At 22.2% G+C, this 21,432-nt stretch overlaps 1 protein-coding gene across 4 annotated transcripts in view; it reads right to left on the reverse strand.

Annotated features, from left to right (window-relative positions):
- LOC122507886 (calpain-C) overlaps positions 1–21,432 on the reverse strand; it is a 66,775-nt gene that overhangs the window by 42,593 nt on the left and 2,750 nt on the right. For 3 of the 4 annotated variants that reach the window (XM_043620888.1, XM_043620868.1, XM_043620877.1), the window contains exons 4-5: positions 20,210–20,354; positions 1,049–1,192 (exon numbers count right to left, since the gene is read on the reverse strand). In XM_043620888.1, coding sequence (XP_043476823.1) covers positions 1,049–1,192; positions 20,210–20,212 — 147 coding nt within the window. In that variant the 5' untranslated portion in view covers positions 20,213–20,354. Of the gene's footprint in view, positions 1–1,048; positions 1,193–19,730; positions 20,138–20,209; positions 20,355–21,432 lie in introns of those variants that run through there. The other variant, XM_043620858.1, reaches the window with a different exon arrangement.

A 21,432-nucleotide genomic window follows, 5' to 3' on the forward strand; every position in this document is an offset into this window, starting at 1 on the left:
TTTAATAAATTTATCGAAACAATTCAACTATTTTTATAAATACTAAAATTCTTTGCAGGAATTAAATAATTTTTAATTCAATTTAAATAAAATGATACGAAAAAATTTAATTATTTTCAAAAATTTCCATAAAATTCAATTTCAACAAGAATTTAAAATTCTCTAAAAATAATTCAATTATTTTCAAAATGTTTTTAAAAAATTCTATGTAAAAATTAAATTACTTTCAATGCAATTTTTAAACATATTCGTAAAAAAATTGAGAGAATTCAATTATTTTGAATATACTTAACTTTAATAAAATTCTTTAAAGAAATTCAATTCTTTTCAAAACAATTTTAATAAAATTCTTCTAAAGAATTAAATTTTCAAATATTAACATGAAATTCATTTATTTTCTAAAATTTCAATAAATTCTTCGGAATAATTCAATTATTTTTATAAATAGTAAAATTCTTCGAAAGAATACAACTATTTTCAATGCAATTTTAATAAAATTAAGTTGCTTTAAAAATTTTCAATTAAAGTTATTAAAGAAACTCCATTAGTTTAAAAAAATTCAAAGAAATTCTTCTTTAGAATTTAATTAAGATTTTTAAAAATTTTAATAAAATTCTTTGCGAAAATTTAGTTATTTTCCTAAATAACAAAATTCTTTGAACTCGAAAAATAAGATTTCCATTTCTAAAGTGTGATAATATAACAAAATAATTAGCGAAAGCAAAACTTTTCAGTAAAAAAATTTTAAAGCAGACTATTAGTTTTCAATTCTCGTCAATAATAATTCGTAAATTGAAATTATTCAATGATCGTTTTACACTTCATATAATTCGTAATTAAAAACAAAAATTCTGTTTAATAGTTAACAACTTCCTTGTTTCCACTGTTTTACTTCCGTCTTTGAATTTTATTGTCATCTATTATTATCGCTCATAATTACTTGTTTATAAAGCGAAAAGTTGCAGAAATAGTATTTAATTGACAAATGAATAAATGATATAATAAAATTACCCTCAAAAAAAAAAACTTGACAATAATAATATTTTACCTTTGGTCTTTTCCACTGAAACTGAAATGGTGGTGTTTGATGATAGAATACTGAAGTCTGGGTAGCTGGAAATTCAGGATCCTCCCATAGTTCACCACGTTTTAAGCACGAACGCTTGATTCGTTCGTACTCGCTCATCACGTCCTAAAAAAAAATATTCTAAATTAGTTTCTCGTTGTTGCATTGAATTCTAAGAGGAAATTAATTCCCAAAATTTGTCTTGAATTGCTAAACATTTTTAAGAAGTATTAGCATTTCTTTGTAAATTAAACAAAAAAGAAGAAAAAATAAGTAAAAATATTTACTAAACGTAAAATTTTGATAAATAATAATATTATTAATATTTTAAAAATATATTATTAATAATTTTATTAATAATATCAATAAATTCTGATATTAGATCTCATATAGGTACAAATTTCTGGATGTAAAAAAAAGGAGGACAAAGACCCCCAATAGTCATATACGGTTATTTTGCAAGGAAAAAAAAATTATTTTCAGCGTCGGCGTTAAATTACGCAACTATGATTAGTATCGTTTGTATTATTAACTCTTTAATACAATGCCCACGCTGGAGAATCATCGTGAGGTCAATTGGCAGGACATCGACACCCTCTTCAAAGGGTGGGCGTCAACGAGGTGTTTTACGATGTCGTAATATATTTTTTTCTCTAAATATTTTTTTTTTACAAAACTCATTCTCCGACCTATTGCGAAAATTTCAATTTTTGTCTTAATTGTTGAAAATTCTATATGTTTAAAGTAGTAGTAAAATAGGCGCGGCCAAACAAGCGTTGTATATATTTATAACCATGACATATTTATTGAACCATTATACTTAAACTAATCCCAGGGATAAAGAAATTAAGATCCCAATTACTTCATTTAAAATTTCTATATACAATTACGTGTATATACAGAACACACGTTTGTTTTGTCAATTACAGCAGACAAGAAAAACAAACAGCATATAATAGAAGACATAAAGAAAGGAAAAAACAAGTAATAAAATTAAAGAAACTATAAAATATTCTAAAGAAGTTAATACTAATTAGACTATATAAATATTATATGTAATGAAAAAGAAAAAAAAAAATTTTTTTCTTGGGTAAAAAAGCAATAAATTGCCTTTCTGTTACAAGTTAAGTTTCGAAATTCGAAGAAAGGATTCAATTCTCTCGAGAAAGATTCAATTTGAAAATATATTGATGATACTGAATTTCTGGAAAAAAACGAAGTGCCAGTAAATTGGATGCAACTAATAGAAATGAAAGAAAGTGGAACGTGAAATGGGACGGAATTGAAAATGTTTTGCGAACACTGTGTACGTGGTACAGCTACCAATTAGGCGACTAATAAGTCAGTGCCTCCTCTCGTTGCTAATTAGAGTTCCAGTCAATTCTGCTATCTTCTTCCTGACAGTGAAGCCTACGTAATAAGAATCTACTTATTGGCATACCACGTCAAGGCGTGCTATAATATACTGTCGCTATGCAGGGTTGCTACGAAAATTTAATTTTCCCTGATTTCCAGACAAAATTTTGTCTTTTTCCCTGACCGCGAAGAATATTCTGATTCACTCCAAAAATTATTAGATACTCAAAAAAATGTTCTATTACATTTATTTACGAATTTCTTTAATTGTAAAATTAATCGAAAACAACAATAACTTCTTTTTTAAATAAATATTTAATCATTATTATTTTTCCCTAGGAATTAAAATTCTTCAAAAGATTCAAATTCAAACCTTTTAATATTCAATAAATTTTAAGAATATTATATTATAAAAAATGAAGATATCGATCGATTTCTTCATATTTTATAATAATTATACATGACCGAGTAATAAAATCATTATTTTAAATTCTAACAAATATTGTTACTGTAACTTCTTCAAAATTATTTTCATCAATGAAATTATTATTCCTTTGGAATTTTTAACTAAAATTCATCATTAAATCAATTATTATCAACACTTTTTGAACAAGTTTTTAAATAATTTTTAAATCAATTTGTTTACAATTCAATTTTATACGAAATTTCGTTTATTCGTAAATTCTTCAATTAAATTTATATTAGAAAATAAAAACATGAAATAATTTTTAAAAAAATTCAGTTAAACTTTTTCAAAAAAATTAATTCTGCACAATTGTTAGTTTAAAGTATAAAAAATTCAGGTTTTCAATGATTTTAATTTTAAACCTTTTCAAAATTAAATTATTTCTAAAAATTTACGCTGTAATGATTTTAATGTTCAATTATTATCTAAAATTTTAATTAAAATCCATTTTTTAATCAATTTTTATTAGAAAATTCTACGAGAATTCATTTATTTATTTATTTATTTTTTTATTTTACAATCAATTAAATACAAAAATAAATAATTTATTGAAAAATTGAATATTTCTCAAAATTGAATTCTCATAAAGAATTTTATCAGTAAATTTTTAAATCATTAAATTCTTTCGACGAATTTTAATAACATTTTTAAGAATAACATTTTTTCGCGGAATTCATTTAAAATTGAATTAAAAATAATTGAAATTCTGCGATGAATTTTATTATTTATGAAAATAATTGTTTTCGTAGAAATTCATTAAGATTTGTTTTAAATAATTGAATTCTTTTGGAAAATTTTATTGAAACAGTAGATATAAAAAATAATTGAATTGAGGAAAATATTTGAAAATAATTGAATTTCGAAGTAGAATTTTATTATTTATAAAGATAATGGAAATTTTTACTAGAATTTTTTTTTAACTTTTAAACATAATTGAATTTTTGGGAAAAATTACATTAGTTTTCAAAATAATTGAATTCTTGAGACGAATTTTATTGTAATTTCTTTTTAAATAATTGAATTCTTTTGTGGAATTTTGTTGAAATAGTAGACATTGAAAATAATTGAATTTTGACAAATTTTTGAAATTAAATAAATTTCTACGAAGAATTTTATTAAGATTATTTTGAAAAAAATTGAATTATTACAAAGAATTGAATTAAAATTTTTGAAAATAATGTAATTCTTTGAAAATTTAATTAAAAATGTACTGAAAATAATATTTAAATTCCAATAAATAAATTGTAGTAAAGGTTTTTAAAATAATTGAATTCTTGTGTGAAATTCCATTGGAATAGTAGGCATTAGAAATAATTGAATTTTGACAAATTTTTGAAATTAATTAAATGTCTACGAAGGATTTTTTTAAAATTATTTGAAAAAAATTGAATTGTTATAAAGAGTTTGTTGAAATTTTTTAAAATAATTTTATTTTTTAAACTAATTTAATTAAAAATGTATTGGAAATAATACTTAAATTCTAATAAATAAATTGTAGCAAAGGTTTTTCAAATAATTGAATTTTTTTCATGAATTTTAATAAAAATTTTAAGAATAATTACATTTTACTAGGAATTTGATTAAAATTGAATTAAAAATAATTGAATTTTTGCGATGAGTTTTATTATTTATGAAAATAAATGAATTTCCAAAAAGAATTTTATTATTTACGAAAATAATTAAATCTCTGTAAAAAATTGTACAGTTTAAGAAAATAATGGAATTATTGCGAAAAAATTTATGTCAAATTTGTAAATAATTTAATTCTTTGTAAATAATTGAATGCTCGTGATATTTTTATTATTTATGAAAATAATTAAATGTTTTCGTAGAATTTTATCAAAATTTGTTTTAAATAATTGCATTCTTTTGGAAAATTTTATGAAAATAGTAGATATTAAAAATCGTTGAATTGAGGAAATTTTTTGAAAATAATTGAAATTTTTACAAGAAATAAATTAAATTTTTTAAAAATAAGTAATGATTTTTCTAATCTATTCTATTCTTCATTTAGTTACTTTTTCTTTAAAACGAGTAACTTATAAAATAAAAAATTCATTCTTTTCCAATTTCCAAATAAAATTCAATTCACAAATGATTGGAAAGGAAACAGATTTTCAAAATTGAAAATAATTAGAAAAGTATAGAAATTTTAGATTATAAAATAATATACTCTATACTACAACGAGAGATATAAAGAGAAAGCGATTATTAAATCACTTTGAAAAAGAAAAATTGAAATCGAAAAATAAAATATTGACTGTCTAATGAAATTATTATACCACTGTTTAGTAATTATTTAACAATTGAGATATCCTTGTTTTCCCTCAGTCAGTCACATGTGTGTATTAAAAGAATATATATATTGTATGTAGAATGAATCAATCAAGTGTCCTCATTCTGCCTCTCAAACTGTCAACGAAGTTTCAACGCGAATAGTTGGATACAATGTTGAACTTTTACCGGCAATTTGCAAAACCTATTTATTTCGAGTGCTAGTTCTAGTTTCCGAGATGACCGCACAGTTAAAACCAATTTGAAATTTGTTTCGGTGAAACGATAACGAAAACGAGCCCGAATGAGGGACGCAAACAAAAATATAATATAGTGGCTTGCACCATTTCCTGCGATAAACGAACTGCTCCTTTTCTTTTCCAATGCATTTCATGGAAATTCATCTTTTTTTTTGTTGCCCTGCTTCTACTCTCCTATGCTGTTTTGTTTTCGCAGAAAAACTTTCCACACATATACACAATGAAAAACAACATTTTCTTTAATTACTAATCGCTCGAACAGAAATAAAATAATTCTCAACTTCCATAATTTTCTGCAAATATTCGAAAAATTCACCATCTGGAAATAAAAAAATTCAGGTCAATTAATTACTTTTTATTTCATTCAATTAATTCATTCGTCAAAATTGAAATTTTACAAAATTGCAAATTAAAACCTTTTAAAGTTTATCTATTTATGAAAATTGTAAAATTCCCTGACTTTTCCAGGTTTTCCAGGTTGCGTGGCAATCCTGCAAGATTAAAGTGATTAATTTCAATTTTGCAATTTGAAATACCAACATTAAATGGGGATTCTTTTTTTAGAAGCTAATCTTTTGCAACTAATAGTTAATCTTCACTTGTACATAGTGTGTACTTGTCGGACTAGTTTTACGCTTGGTTCGTCAACGTCCTTGGGAATTGTACGGACACTTATAATACAAAACCGGTAGCATAAGAGAGAACTATGCCACCTTGTCATTGTCAGTTAAAATGGTAACGAACTGCCGAGAATGAAAATACACAAGAAATTCACCTACTACAACAACTTTCGAGCAACATTGAAATCAGTTAACATATTTAAAGACACAGAAGGAATACGTATTTTATAAACACAGTAGAAAGTGACGAGATTTTCAACTAAACTTGACTTACATATCGACATCACTCATTTCAAAAGAAATTATCTATTTCGTTCTGCATTTTACCAACGCATATGTATTTATATATATATTAAATTTTCAACTCACACGATTTTAGAAACCGAAATTATAAAGTGAAACTGCGCTGATGAATGAGAAAGTAAAAGTAATCGAAAAAAAACAAAACATAATATGGATTCACTTTTACCGGACGATTTATACGTATTAAAATATTATCTTTTTGGTCAAGTTAATTAGAACCAAGTATAAAAATAATTAATCACTCAAATTATCTTTTTCGAAATTCGGTCATTATTTTTTTTTGTTCCTTTTAATTTAGAAAAAAAGTCAGAGAAATAAATAAATTGTAAAAACATTAATTTTTTCTTTATCATTTTTTTTTTGTAAGGAAATATTTTTTGTTAGGAAATATTTTTTGTTAAACTTAGAAAATTATTATTTCCCTTCAGGAAAAATGTAATTTTTTATTTTTGAAATAAAAAAAATTGTATAGGTAACTTATGTCGACGGGTGGAAATATTTTCAAAATTTAACACATTATTCGATTCATAAAATTGAAGAGAAGAGGATCATGGACACTTTATGTAGGAAGTAAAGTTGGCGATACATCACAGGTCGACCTGAAGCAAAGTTTATATCACTGTCTAAAAGATGCTGCAGGCGATTTACGAAATGGCTTTACAACTACACTGTTTTCAGCAAAATTCATCTTCGAGTTTCAAAGAAAGTATTTTTTTTTTAACCGAGAAAGTATTTATTTCAATATAAAAATATTAAAGATTAAAGAAAAAATTAAACATAGTTATTTTAAAAAAACTTTTTTAAAATATTAATCAGTTAAACTTTTAAATAAATAGAATTTCGAAATTATAATTTCAATTTAGAGAATTTCTCTGGAAAAAAAATAAACGATTCCCGATTTTTCGAAATAGGCTTATAATTATAAGCGATTTTAATAAAAATCAAATATATCAAGAAAGTTAATTATATACAAATCTTAAATTTTAGTAAAGAAAGAATTGAAAGTTTGACACAATATTCATCATCACAATTCCACTTTTATAGATGGGAATTAAAAAGTTTTCACTTATTCTCTCTGTTCGTCATGGGAAGCATTTTTTGATTTCCTTGAATATATTTACGAAAAGCAATTACTTGTTTCTTCTGAATTCTCAATGTTAATTATTTAGTACATACTAAAATTTATTTCATTTAATACTAAAGTTAATTTTAATTACTTTTTTCACTTTCAATAATTGAAATATTTTATTTAAAATTTAATAATTATAATTATCAAATTGTAAATAAATTATTATTACGCAAATTACAAAAATTTTTCTTTTCAAATATTAACTTAAATTTTGGCATAATTTCAGAAAATTCAGGAAAAGAGAATTATTTTAAAAATCTTTTTAATAAAATTTTTCAAAGCAGTTTAATTATTACTTTCAATAAAAGTTTTTGATTTTTTTAATAAAATTTTTCAAAACAATTCAATTATTTTCCGAAATTTTTCTCAGAAATTCAATAATTTTCAATAAAATTAAAAAATTTTCTCTAAAGGACTCAATTATTTTTAAAAAATTATAAAACTTTTCGAAAAAATTCAATTATTCATAAATGTTCTGATAAAATTTTATTAGAATTCAATTATTTTCATAAATAATAAATTTTCTCATACGAATTTAATTACATATTTTCAATTTTAATTTTATCAAATTTCTCTAATGAATTCAGTTATTTTCAAATAATTGTAATAATATTCTGGGAAGAATTCAATTATATTTCCAAAAAATTTTAATAAAATTCAATAAGTATTACATTTTTAATTACAATTATTATAGCAGATACGATTACTTTAAATTGATTACTTTAAATTGAATTGAAAATTATTGAATTCTTGCGAAGAATTTTACTATTTATAAAAATAATTGAATTGTTCCGAAGAATTTATTAAAATTTTATAAAATAAATGAATTTTATGTTAATATTTAAAAATTTAAATTCTTTCGAGGTATTCTATTAAAATTGTTTTGAAAAAAATTTAATTTCTGCAAAGAATTTTACTATTTATAAAAATAATTGAATTTTTTCGAAGGATTTATTAAAATTTTAAGAAATAATTAAATTGTAATGAAGAATTTTATGGAAATATTTAAAAATAATGAAATTTTTTCGAGAAATTCAATTAAAGTTGTTTCGAATTAAAGTTGTTTTTTTGTTTTTTTTTAAAGTTGTTTTTGAAAATAATTGAATTCTTTCAATTTTTTTGACGAATATATATCTAAGAATTGCATTGAAAGTAATTTAATTTTTATATAGAATTTTTTAAAAATATTTTGAGACTAATTGGATTATTTTTTTTAAAAATTTAATTAAAAATAATTTAATTCCTGCAAAGAATTTTAGTATTTATAAAAATAGTTGAATTGTTTCGAAGTATTTATTAAAATTTTAGGAAATAATTGAAATTTATGGAAATATTTAAAAATATTTGAATTCATCCGAGGAATTAAATTAAAATTGTTTTGAAAAGAATTGAATTCCTGCAATGAATTTTACTATTCATAAAATTAATTGAATTTTTGTAAAGATTTTACTATTTAAAAAAATAATTGAATTGTTAAGAAGGATTTATTAAAATTTATGAAAATAATTGAATTCTTTCGTGAAATTTTATTAAAGTTTTTGAAAATATGAACAGTAGTAATTAATTTTGCACTTAATAACTGAATTTTTTAAATTTTGATTATGAAATTATTTAAAAATAAAAAATTTTCCAATTTGCATAAAAATAATAAATTGAATATCTTGTTCCGCGCGTATAATTTTCTAGTGAGTTAAATAAATTTTATTTATTTACCATGTTATACATAAATAAATTACAATTATTTAAAATTAAAAAATATAATATTAATTATAAATTTAATATTTATTTTATTTATCTTCAAAGTTTAATGAAATGAAACTAGACCTTGAAATGTTGAGAAAAAAAAGTCGATGAAATTATAAAAAAGTCGACGATATTAAATATTAAATTCTAAAATAATAAAACATTAGGAAAAATTAAGCATTAGATAATAGGAAGATACTTTCAAGGAACTGAATACCATTTCACAGAAAATAATTCCTTTAAATATGAAACGCTGAAAGGAAGTCTGAACATAAAATGCGAATAATTCCATCTTGCGTTTGCATTTTATGCTTCTCCTTTATCACTGCTACAGAATATAAATAACAGCAACAAATCTCGAGATAATAAATTGGCGTGAATAAAGTTAATTTTTTTTATTCATGTTGAGAGAATACGCCAAAAGTGTTTTTACAAAATGAAACATTTTTTAAAATCTAAGATTTAAAGATTTAAAAAGTATTTCATTTTGTAAAAAATTATTTATCTTCCATTTATTTAGAAAAAAGAATAATAATGATTATGTTTATAAAATTACAGTTGCTATAATTATAAAATTACAATTACTATAATTATAAAATTATAATTATTACAATTATTTAAATTTTAAATTTTTTCAATTTTCCCATTGAGAAAATAATAATTGAACCAAATCAGAAAATTGAAAAGAATTTATAAACATTTATTAGATTACGAATTTGAAATGTACTAATGAATTCAAATAAAAAGAAATTTGAATTGGAGGAAAAAAATTGATAACTAGTGAGATTTATAAAGATGACCGGAAATGCTGAGGTCAAAAAGTCTTAGGATTTTAAAAAGAATCAGAAGCCAAAGAGCGCGACGAGAAAATGAGGGTAATTTGGATTTATAAATTATTCGCGAACTCAAGCGCGTTCCACTCGTTAACGACACTTTCTCTCCCTACTCCTACAAATATAATAATAATTCTCTCGAGTCCATTCTCAATCGACAATAATCCAAAACCTTTTTAGGATCTATTATAAAATAGAAAAAATTTTCTTCAACTCCTATTATTCTAGTACAATTGTTTTGAATCTCTTCCGTTATTGTATATTTTACCAGGAATCTGGAACATTAACGAATAACATGGAAAAATGAAAATACTTATGTAATTTTACCAACACCTTTCTAAAAAATTGTCTTGTACATTATATTTATGTATATATGCCATTAAGACTATTAAGTAATCTTATTACCGTTAAATTTTTCTCGTAAATTGTAAATAAACTCACTTCTCAGTTACATTCTTATGTATTATTTTCTAAAAAATTGATCACTTGACATAATTTTGAATTTAAAATTTTTGAATAATTTAGAAATAAATAATAATCAAATAAATAAATAAACTAATGAATAATGGAACAAATTTTAAATTTACTATTTAAAATTACATTTTGCTGTTTCCTTTTCTTAAATATTAACTTTGCTTACCACTTAAAATTAATTATTAATTTTTTTTATTTTCTAACTTCATTGTTAAAAATTTAAAATTTAAATTCATTCCTTTAAAAATTATTTAAAATTCAAATTTATTTCATTATTATTGATTTTATTTACAATTTACTATATGAACTTGAAAATATTTTTAATGAATTCCAAATTGTAAATCAGATCAGCATTTTATGCTCGTTATGATTTGTTGCATTTTAATTATGTATTATTCGTCTACCACGGGGCCTTGAAATTAATGAATAATGAAACACCTTCTAAACTGTTTCAACGTTATCCAAAAGGCGATCACAAAACGTGACTCCAAGATGCTTCCGTATACTTTTATTAAACAGCAAAAAATTTTTAAAGCAAAAATGCAAAAATTTATCCATTATTTTCAAAAAGATAAGTCTCTTTTCACAACAAGTCAACAAATGAGAATACTACTTTGATATATAAAAAAAAATTTATACCTCAAATCAATAGTTATCTTAAATTAATAAGTAAGCAAATAATTTTTTTTCGAAAGCAATAAAAATTATATCTTGTTATTAAAGTAATTAGAGTGATTAAAGCAGATGAATGATAAAATGATAATTATAAAAATGATCAAAGTTTGTATGTAACACTAAAGTCATGAAGAAAGAAAGAACTTTTCTTTTTTTTTTTTTGTTAAAATGTTTTACATCTCATAAAAAAATACGAACGGTGTATAACTGGTAGCAATAAACCTAATGAACGTTAATGATTTTATTTCACAAAATTACCATAAAATTAAATAAATTACTCTTTTTCAAGAAAACAACCGCACCCACTGTAAAAGAGCTTGCCTTCGGGAAGGAAGAATAAACTTTAAACGTCCTTGAACCTGTACACATCCCTACCCTCTTAGAAGACATCTCAAACCACTATACGTAGTTCTTCTCGTTATATATTTATAGTTTCTCCAAGCAAGTGTACTTTAAGATGCAAGACTACCTTTTCTACGTCATCAACCTATCGAGAATTTATTTCCTCCAATCAACAATATTCATCAACCAAACACAAATTCTTCGAAAAGAAAAACAGGGTTGCTACAAAAATTTTATTTTATTTTTCCCTAACTTTTTCCTGATTTTCAGAAAAAATTTTGTCTTTTTTCCTGACACTAAAGAATATTCTGATTCACTCCAAAAATTATTAAATGCTCAAAAAAATGTTCTATTACATTTATTTACGAATTTCTAAAATTGTAAAATTATTCGAAAACAATAACTTCTTTTTTACATAAATATTTAATCATTATTATTTTTCCATATGAATTAATATTCTTCAAAAGATTCAAATTCAAACCTTTTAAAATTCAATAACTTTTAAGAATATTATTATAAAACATGACAGTGATTAAATAATTACTTTATACCTATTATAAGAATTTGTTACTGTAAATTCTTCAAAACTATTTTCATTAATTCAATTCAATCATTATTTTTTAGAATTTTTAACTACAATTTTTCTTTAAATCAATTATTTTTAATAATTTTTGAAAAAGTTTTTTAATAATTTTTAAATCCATTCTTTTACAATTCAATTTCATGCGAAATTTCGTTTATTCGGAAATTCTTCAATGAATTATATATTAGAAAATAAAAACATAAAATAATTTTTAAAAAAATACAGTTAAACTTTAAAAAAAAAAATAATTCTGCTGAATTGTTAGTTAAAAGTATGAAAAATTCAGATGTTCAAAGATTTTAATTTGAAACCTTTTAAAAATTAAATTATTTATAAAAATTTACGCTGTAATGCTTTTCATGTTCAATTATTATCTAAAATTTTAACTGAAATAAATTTTTAATCAATATTTATTAGAGAATTATTTTATTATTCTAAAATTCTACAAGAATTCAATTATTTATTTATTTATTTTACGATCAATTAAATAGAAAAACAAATAATTTATTGAATAATTGAATGTTTCTCAAAATTGAATTCTCATAAAGAATTTTATTAATAAATTTTTAAATCATTCAATTCTTTCGACGAATTTCAATAAAATTTTTAAGAATAATAAATTACATTTTTCGAGAGATTCGATTAAATTGGAGTAAAAATAATTAAAATTCTGAGATGAATTTTATTATTTATGAAAGTAATTAAATTTCTAAAAAGAATTTTATTATTTACAAAAATAATTGAATCTCTGTAAAAAATGGTATAATTCATGAAAAAAATGGAATTAATACGAAGAAATTTATAACAAATTTGTAAATAATTGAATTCCTGTAATATTTTTGTTATTTATGAACATAATTAAATGTTTTTGAAAAATTTTATCAAAATTCTTTGTAAATAATTGAATTCTTTTGTAAAATTTTATTAAAATAGTAGATATTAAAAATCATTGAATTCGGGAAATTTTTTTGAAAATAATTGAAATTTTGCCAAAAAATTTATTAAATTTTTTAAAAATAATTGAATTTCAAAGAAGAATTTTATTATTTACAAAGATAATTGAAATTTTGACGAGAATTTTTTTATACTTCTGAAAATAATTGAATTTTTGCGAAGAATTACATTACTTTTGAATATAATTGAATTCTTGAGACGAATTTTATTAAAATCTCTTTTTAAATAATTGAATTCTTTTGTGAAATTTTATTAAAATATTAGACATTGAAAATAATTGAATTTGGACAAATTTTTTAAATTAATTAAATGTCTACGAAGATTTTTATTAAAATTATTTTGAAAAAAATTAAATTGTTACAAAGAATTTCATTACAATTTTTGAAAATAATTTAATTCTTTGAAGAAGTTTAATTAAAAATGTATTGGAAATAATACCTAAATTCTAATAAATAAATTGCAGCAAAGGTTTTAAACATAATTGGATTTCTTTGATGAATTTTAATTAAATTTTTAAGAATATAATTACATTTTTCAAGGAATTTGATTGAAATTTAATTAAAAATAATTGAAATTCTGCGATTAGTTTTATTATTTATGTAAATAATTGAATTCCCAAAAAGAATTTTATTATTTACGAAAATAATTGAATCCCTGTAAAAAATGTTATTATTTATGAAAATAATTGAATAATAATTTATGAAAATAATTTGTAAATAATTGAATTCCTGTGATATTTTTATTATTTATGAAAATAATTAAATGTTTTCGTAGAATTTTACGAAAATTTGTTTCAAATAATTGAATTCTTTTGGAAAATTTTATTAAAATGGTAAATATTGAAAATAATTGAATTGAGGAAAGTTTTTTAAAATAATTGAAATTTTGTAAAGAAATTTATTAAATTTTATGAAAATTAATACCTTTTGAATTTTATCTATTTATGATTGATGTTATTTAATTAGAAAATATTGTCAGAAATATAAAAAATTGAAGGTTTCGTGGTAATTTTATAGTTCACGAGACAAACAAAAAAACACAAAAATTCAGAATTTTCTTATGAATTCTAAAAATTTAATTTTCCCAGTACTTTTAATAAAAATCCCTGACTTTTCCCTGAATTCCTTGACTTGTGGCAACGCTGAAAAATTAAATTTGAATTGAAAACAAGATTTTTGAAAATTTTCCCACAGAAACAAATTGAAAGAAGAAAAACCACTCAATTAAAATTAAATTGAATTTAATAACTTAATATTTTCTCAATTCTCTTTACTGTTGAAGAATTTAAACAGTTTTACAGAGTTAATTGAAAAATTGAATTGAAAAATTGTCGCAAATATTTTTCGATGAAAATAATTTCAAAGTTCATGAGAGAAGCTTGCAAGGAAGAAAACTCAACTCTGATCCTGACGAGGATATTGAACTCCTTCAACCGACACTAATTTCACCCTGAAGCTATCCTGGCCTTGCTCACCAAGACTGCCGAGCAAAACCAGGTATTTCCTTGAAAGGGAATCCTTAAGGGTCTTTTTAGGTAGGTATTTTATAAACGATGTACGTTTACACTTTGGTACATTATAGGCGTGTAGTCGCCTCCACGTCCAAGCGAAGGTACTAAAAGTTACTCATCGAAATTGCTTCCTTCATCCGCGAACTACTTGTAAGAACTGTTCAGAATTCTGTAAAAATTACAATATACGAGTTGTAAAGAGTCCAAAAAACACGAACAAAGCCACTGTTCTTGAACTGAGTTCACAATATTTCTCAGAAACGCATTCTCATACCTGTTTTCAATTTGTATTTTGCATTCATCAATTTTACAAAAAGAAAACTAGTTTAAAAAAAATAAAAATTGGTTAGCAGTTATTTTAAGTAATACAAAGTCTCGACTTGGAATTTTTTTTAGATAAATCAATACATTTATAATTAATTAGTTGATAAGGAGAATTTTTTAAAAATTTGAAATCGGAAAAATTTTCAAAAATTGAAGTTAATATTTGAAAATAAAAGATTTTGTAATTTACATAATAATAATAAATTGAATACTTCGTTTCGCGAGGGTAACATTTGTTTGTAATATTAATAATACAATATAAATAATAATTGAAAAAATTAAATATTTCCATCAACTGCTGATCATAAACGTTGTAAACTTCACCGACATACATCTGAATGAAAGTAATCCCCACTTTCTAATATTTTGATGGAAAAAAACACCTAAAAAATACTTTTCGACCAAAAAATATTAAAATGAGAAAATACATGTCACAATCGAAAATATTTGAAAATCACATACAATATGACTTTCTAAAAAAGATTATTGAATTCGTTACTTCCGACAAGAAGAAAAAAAACCAATAAATTGTGGAATGTGAAGTGTGAAGAGTTGTGATGAATCCTTATTAGTTTCTACCATAGGCTAGTTTAGAATTTTCTACATATGCTTTGAGGTCATCGAATGTTTCGAATACCAAACGAACGACAAGTGTAAACTAAACAAATATTTCCCAAGGAAAAAAGAAGTGCATAAATTAAATACTTTCATTTTCTGTATTTTCCCAAAATAAAAATACTACCTCTCACTGGGACAATTTAAAACAGTGTAGAGAATATAAGTCATTTTTTTAAAAATTCATTTCCTTAACGGCAAGAAATTAGACTTTTGTTTTTTTTTCTGCTCACGAACGAACTTCCGTTATAGTAATTATTACGTTTTCATTTATCAGATCTATATATCTGCATATATGCCGTCGACACCGGAATGAAACCGGTTTTACACTGATTTATTCAACTTCCCTGTTCTTTGAATCTATCTCGCTAATAAAATTTTTTTCAAATGTTGACCAATTCCTATGTTGTATATAAATATAAGTAATTATTTTTACAATGCCCTTTAAAAACACAGACTTGTTACATGGTTACCACGCTTTTGCTCTTTTTAAATTCCCTGACATTTCCAGGTTTTCCAGGTTAAAAAACGAAATTTTTCCAGGTTTTTAATATTTTATTAAATAATTAAATGTTTCTAAAAATTGAATTTTTATAAAGAATTTTATAAACAAAATTTTTAAATAATTTAATTCTCTTGACAAATTTTAATAAAATTTTAAAGAATAATTTAATTTTTCGAGAAGATTGATAAAAATTGTAAATAATTGAAATTTTGCCAAGAATTTTATTATAATCTTTGAAAATAATTGAATTTCGGAGAGGAATTTTTTTTATAAAGATAATGTAAATTTTGACAAAATTTATTTTAAACTTTTGAACATAATTGAATTTTTGCAAAGAATTACATTACTTTAGAAAATAATTGAATCCTTGAGATGAATTTTATTAAAATTTCTTTTTAAATAATTGAATTCTTTTGTGAAATTTTATTGAAATAGTAGACATTGAAAATAATTTAAGTTTGACAAATTTTTGATACTAATTAAATTTCAACGAAGAATTTTATGAAAATGATTTTTGAAAGAAATTTTATTGTTACAAAGAATTTAATTATTTATGAAAATAATTCAATTTGTTGAAGAAATCTAATTAAAAATGTATTGAAAATAATATTGAAATTGTAATAAATAAATTGTAGCAGAAGTTTTTAAAGTAATTGAATTTCTTTGCTGAATTTTAATAAAAATTTTAAGAATAATTACATTTTTCGAGGAATTCGATTAAAATTGAATAAAAATAATTAAAATTCTGCGAAGTGTTTTATTATTTATGAAAATAATTGAATTCCTAAAAATAATTTTATTATTTACGAAAATAATTAAATCTCTGTAAAAAATTGTAAATAGTTTATGAAAATAATGGAATTATTACGAAGAAATTTATAACAAATTTGTAAATAATTAAATTCCTGTGCAATTTTTATTATTTATGATAATAATTAAATGCTTTCCTAGAATTTTATCAAAATTTGTTTTAGATCATTGCATTCTTTTGGAAAATTTAATTAAAATAGTAGGTTTTGAAAATCATTGAATTGAGGAAAATTTTATAAAATAATTGAAATTTTGGCAAGAAATTTATTAAATTTTCTTAAAATAATTGAATTTAAAAGAAGAATTTTATTATTTATAAAGATAATTGAAATTTTGACGAGAATTTTTTTACTTTTCAACATAATTGAATTTTTGGGAAGAATTACATTACTTTTGAAAATAATTGAATTCTAGAGACGAATTTTATTAAAATTTTTTTTTAAATAATTGAATTCTTTTGTGAAATTTTATTGAAATAGTATTCATTGAAAATAATTGAATTTTGACAAATTTTTGAAATTTATTAAATTTCTACGAAGAATTTTATGAAAATTAAATTGAAAAAAATTTTATTGTTATAAAGAATTTCATTATTTATGAAAATAGTTCAATTTTTTGAAGAAATTTAATTAAAAATGTATTGAAAATAATACTTAAATTGTACTCAAAGTTTTTAAAATAATTGAATTTTTTTTCTGAATGTTAATAAAATTTTTAAGGATAATTACATTTTTCGAGGAATTCCATTAAAATTGTATTAAAAATTAAAAATAATTGAAAGTCTGTAATGAGTTTTATTATGTATTTATGAAAATAATTGAATCGCTGTAAAAAATGTTATTATTTATGAAAATCATTGAATAATAATTTATGAAAATAATTTGTAAATAATCATGGTTGTCACAAAATAATAAATATAAAATTTCAGGCTTTTTCCAGGTCAGTACTTATGAAATTCTAGTCAAAAATTAAAAAAATTTCTGCCCTAATAACATAGCTTTGGCTCTTATAAGTTTTTTTAAATTTCCAAATACCAGAAACTTAATAATAATTACGAGCCAAACATTTTTTCTTCCGTTGAGATTTTTATATGGCGATAACACAAAAATTATTCAATTTTAAATTAAAATTTTGTTAAAAATCTTTAAGAACAGGCGAAATTCAAGAAATTGTTTTAAATTCCATTCTATTTCCAGGTTTTTCATACCCTTTTTTAAATTCCATGTACCTTTTCCAGGTTTTTCGGGATTTTTAGACTCTGTGGCAACCATGTGTTAATAGAATAAAAAGAGTAAATAAAATTTTCAGGAAATGTAAAATTATTTACCAATACTTTAATAGCTATATATTAACGTGTGCATCAAGGGAAGTTGCAGGAGATGCAAAGTCAATGCCGCAAGAAAAACGATTAATTGCCTATCTTTAGACGACGTTTATAATGAAAAATCGAGAAAATTGCATATATTTTACTTTCTTAGTCATCGTTGTCTTTGCAAAAAAAAAGGAATGATGATGAATTTACTTTCGCAAGAAAATATGCATTCACAACAATGTCCAGACGTGGGCGAACCTATCGAAAGTAAAAATACCGTCCATGGCCATACATCATATTGTCTCTATATAGTTAAACCCGCCTATCAAAATTGCTACCAGCACAATGATTTACTGTTGCGTCAATAATACTAATCATCTATATATACATTTAAAAATACTTCTCAATCATCAATAAATAAACTCCAAACAATCAAATGACGACAAATTTTTGACCCAAATTTCAAAAACCCAACAATCATTCAATTTCTAATATTAGAAATTTATCAATTAATCAATTTCTACAATTTTAACATATAATATTAATCAACTACCATATAAATTATTCCAAATAACTCTAATTTAATAAATATTTAACTTTCCTAAACTAGAAGTTGTTCCATAATTAATTTTCCAATTAGAAACTAGATCGTTTTTTTAAAAAATTATAATTTAACGATTAATAAACGAAAACTTACCTAATCAAAAAAAATATTTTTTTACTTCATGAGTAAAATTTAAAAAAAATTCTTGTTATGAAAAAATTTTTCATTTGAAAATGAATTCTTTCACAACTGTCCTGATTTTCACTTTTCTAACATGACTAATAAATATACTTTGCTAATTAGATGTATAAAAAGTTATTTTTTCTTAATACTTATATTCATGATCACTTTCCATTCTCGATAAGGTGAAAATTATCGGATTCTTTTACATTTAATAATCAAATTCATGACCATATATCATTTAGAGTGTAAAAGTTAGAAAGCCGAAACAAATGTTTAATTGTTTTATAAAAAGATAGTTAACTGCCACGCAGTTATAACCAATTATTAATAACAAATGTGAAATAGAAATTTATGAACTAATTTTTCTGAATTAAAAAACAGAAATTTACTTTGTAAGTTGCAAAATTCGTAAAATAATAATGAAAATATTTTTTTTTTGGAAAAATTAATAGAAAAGTTTATAAAAAGAGAAAAGCTTTTAACATAGAAAAAAAATTAAATCCTTGACACGTATTCAAGTGTGTGCATATTAAAAGTCAGCATTATTTAAAAAGAGATGTCACTATATGGCGTGTGCATGAAAATATTATCAACAGTATTTTAGAATCCTAGTCATCATTATCATATATGACATTGAATAAAAAAATAAAATATTTATCCGAAAAGTGAAAGTTAATTAAAAAAGGAAATCAAGACAAAATATTAAATAAAATTTGCAAAAATGTTGAATTTCAAATTAAAATTTGTTTTTAAAATTTCATTTGTTCAGTATTTTTTTGTTGTTGGAGTTTTTAATTTTGCTATTTAATTATTACTTTTGAAAACAAATTAAAATTGTGTATCACTCACTTTGACCATCCGTCAGGAATAAAGTTCTTATCCGTAAAAAGTTACAAGACACTAACTATTATTCTATTTTCAATCTATTCCTTTCGTGTCACCAAAATTATAGAAAAAAAATTCTTTCACAGTTTTTTAAAACACTATTTTTGGATATATATTTTTTTTGCAAACGAAAAATAACTCACTAAATCACTTTTTTGCAACTATTGGAGGAAATTGAAAAAACAACCAATTAATTGAACTAGTCAACTGATAGAGAGAATATTTTCAAAAACAAATCCAAAAGTAGAAATAAATTTGAAAATCATTGAGAAACACACACGCACATATTGGAGAGAAACGTCGCGAAACCGCGACGAATTCTTACACACCAACTGTCTTACTGAATATACAAGACTGACTACTACAACACTACCAGGTAAATCCTGCTGGTACCCGCGGTTACCACTATCCTCTAGCCTTCCTACTCCTTCTTTAACACTCACCATTACAACGACGGATCTCTCTCATGCTGGTCCCTTCTCTCTCTCTCTCTTTCTCCAGGTCCAGCTACAGATATAGATACAGTTCTCTCGGCAAACGTCTCTCTTTTTCCCCCTCGATATCTTCTCGAGTGACTTCTGCTTTGACCTGTTGAATTAAAATGTCATGTAGAAGATGAAGAGAATTAATTAAAAATTTTCATATTAATTCAAATAATTTAATTGTTAAAATTATTTAACAACAAAAGTTGCTTGTAAAAAGTTACAAGTTACAAAGAGAAAAAAAATTATAAATATTAATAATTTAGAAAAATGTTGAAAGAAATTTTGCATTTTGAAGAGGAAAATTAAAAAAAAATCCAATTATAATTTAAGATAATTAAAATTTTTTTAATTTTAGACTATAAAGATTAGAGAACTTAATAAATTCTTTCAAAATAACATATTTATTATAAAAAATAAATAAATCGATTTTCAAAATTCTGCGAAAAATCGTTATTTTGAAGAAAATGTTAAATTTATGTATTATCAACTTTCCTAGAGGGCAGAGTACATCAGTAGAACTATTGTCGATAAATACGATATCTACAATATTTTTAAAATACGAAGTTACTTACTCTTTCTAACTCCTCGCCAACTTGAAATAATAATTTGCAATTTTTTTACAATTAAACATATTTAAAAGAAATATTCTGACAGGGTTGCAACAATAATTTGATTTTGTATTTATCTAACTTTTTTTAATATTTCTAATTTTGCTAAACATTCAATTCAAATATTATTTTTTTTAAATTTTTAACTAAAATTCTTCTTTAAATCAATTATTTTTAATAATTTTTGAAAAAGTTTTTTTTTTAATAATTTTCAAATCCAATTGAAATTTAATTTTACACAAACATTCGTTTATTCGTAAATTCTTCTATTAATTATATATTAAAAAAATAAAAACATGAAATCATTTTTTAAAAAAATTCAGTAAAACTAATTTTCAAAAAAATTAATTCTGGTTTATGGAAATAATGGAATTATTACGAAGAAATTTATAACAAATTTCTAAATAATTGAATTCCTGTGATATTATTTTTATTTATGAAAATAATTAAATGTTTTCGTAATTACATTACTTTTGAAAATAATTGAATTCTTGAGACGAATTTTATTAAAATTTCTTTTTAAATAATTGAATTCTTTTATGAAATTAAAATAGTATTTTATTGAAATAGTAG

Source organism: Leptopilina heterotoma, unplaced genomic scaffold (genome assembly GCF_015476425.1).
Source record: "Leptopilina heterotoma isolate Lh14 unplaced genomic scaffold, ASM1547642v1 Lhet_114, whole genome shotgun sequence".
Lineage (NCBI taxonomy): Eukaryota > Metazoa > Arthropoda > Insecta > Hymenoptera > Figitidae > Leptopilina > Leptopilina heterotoma.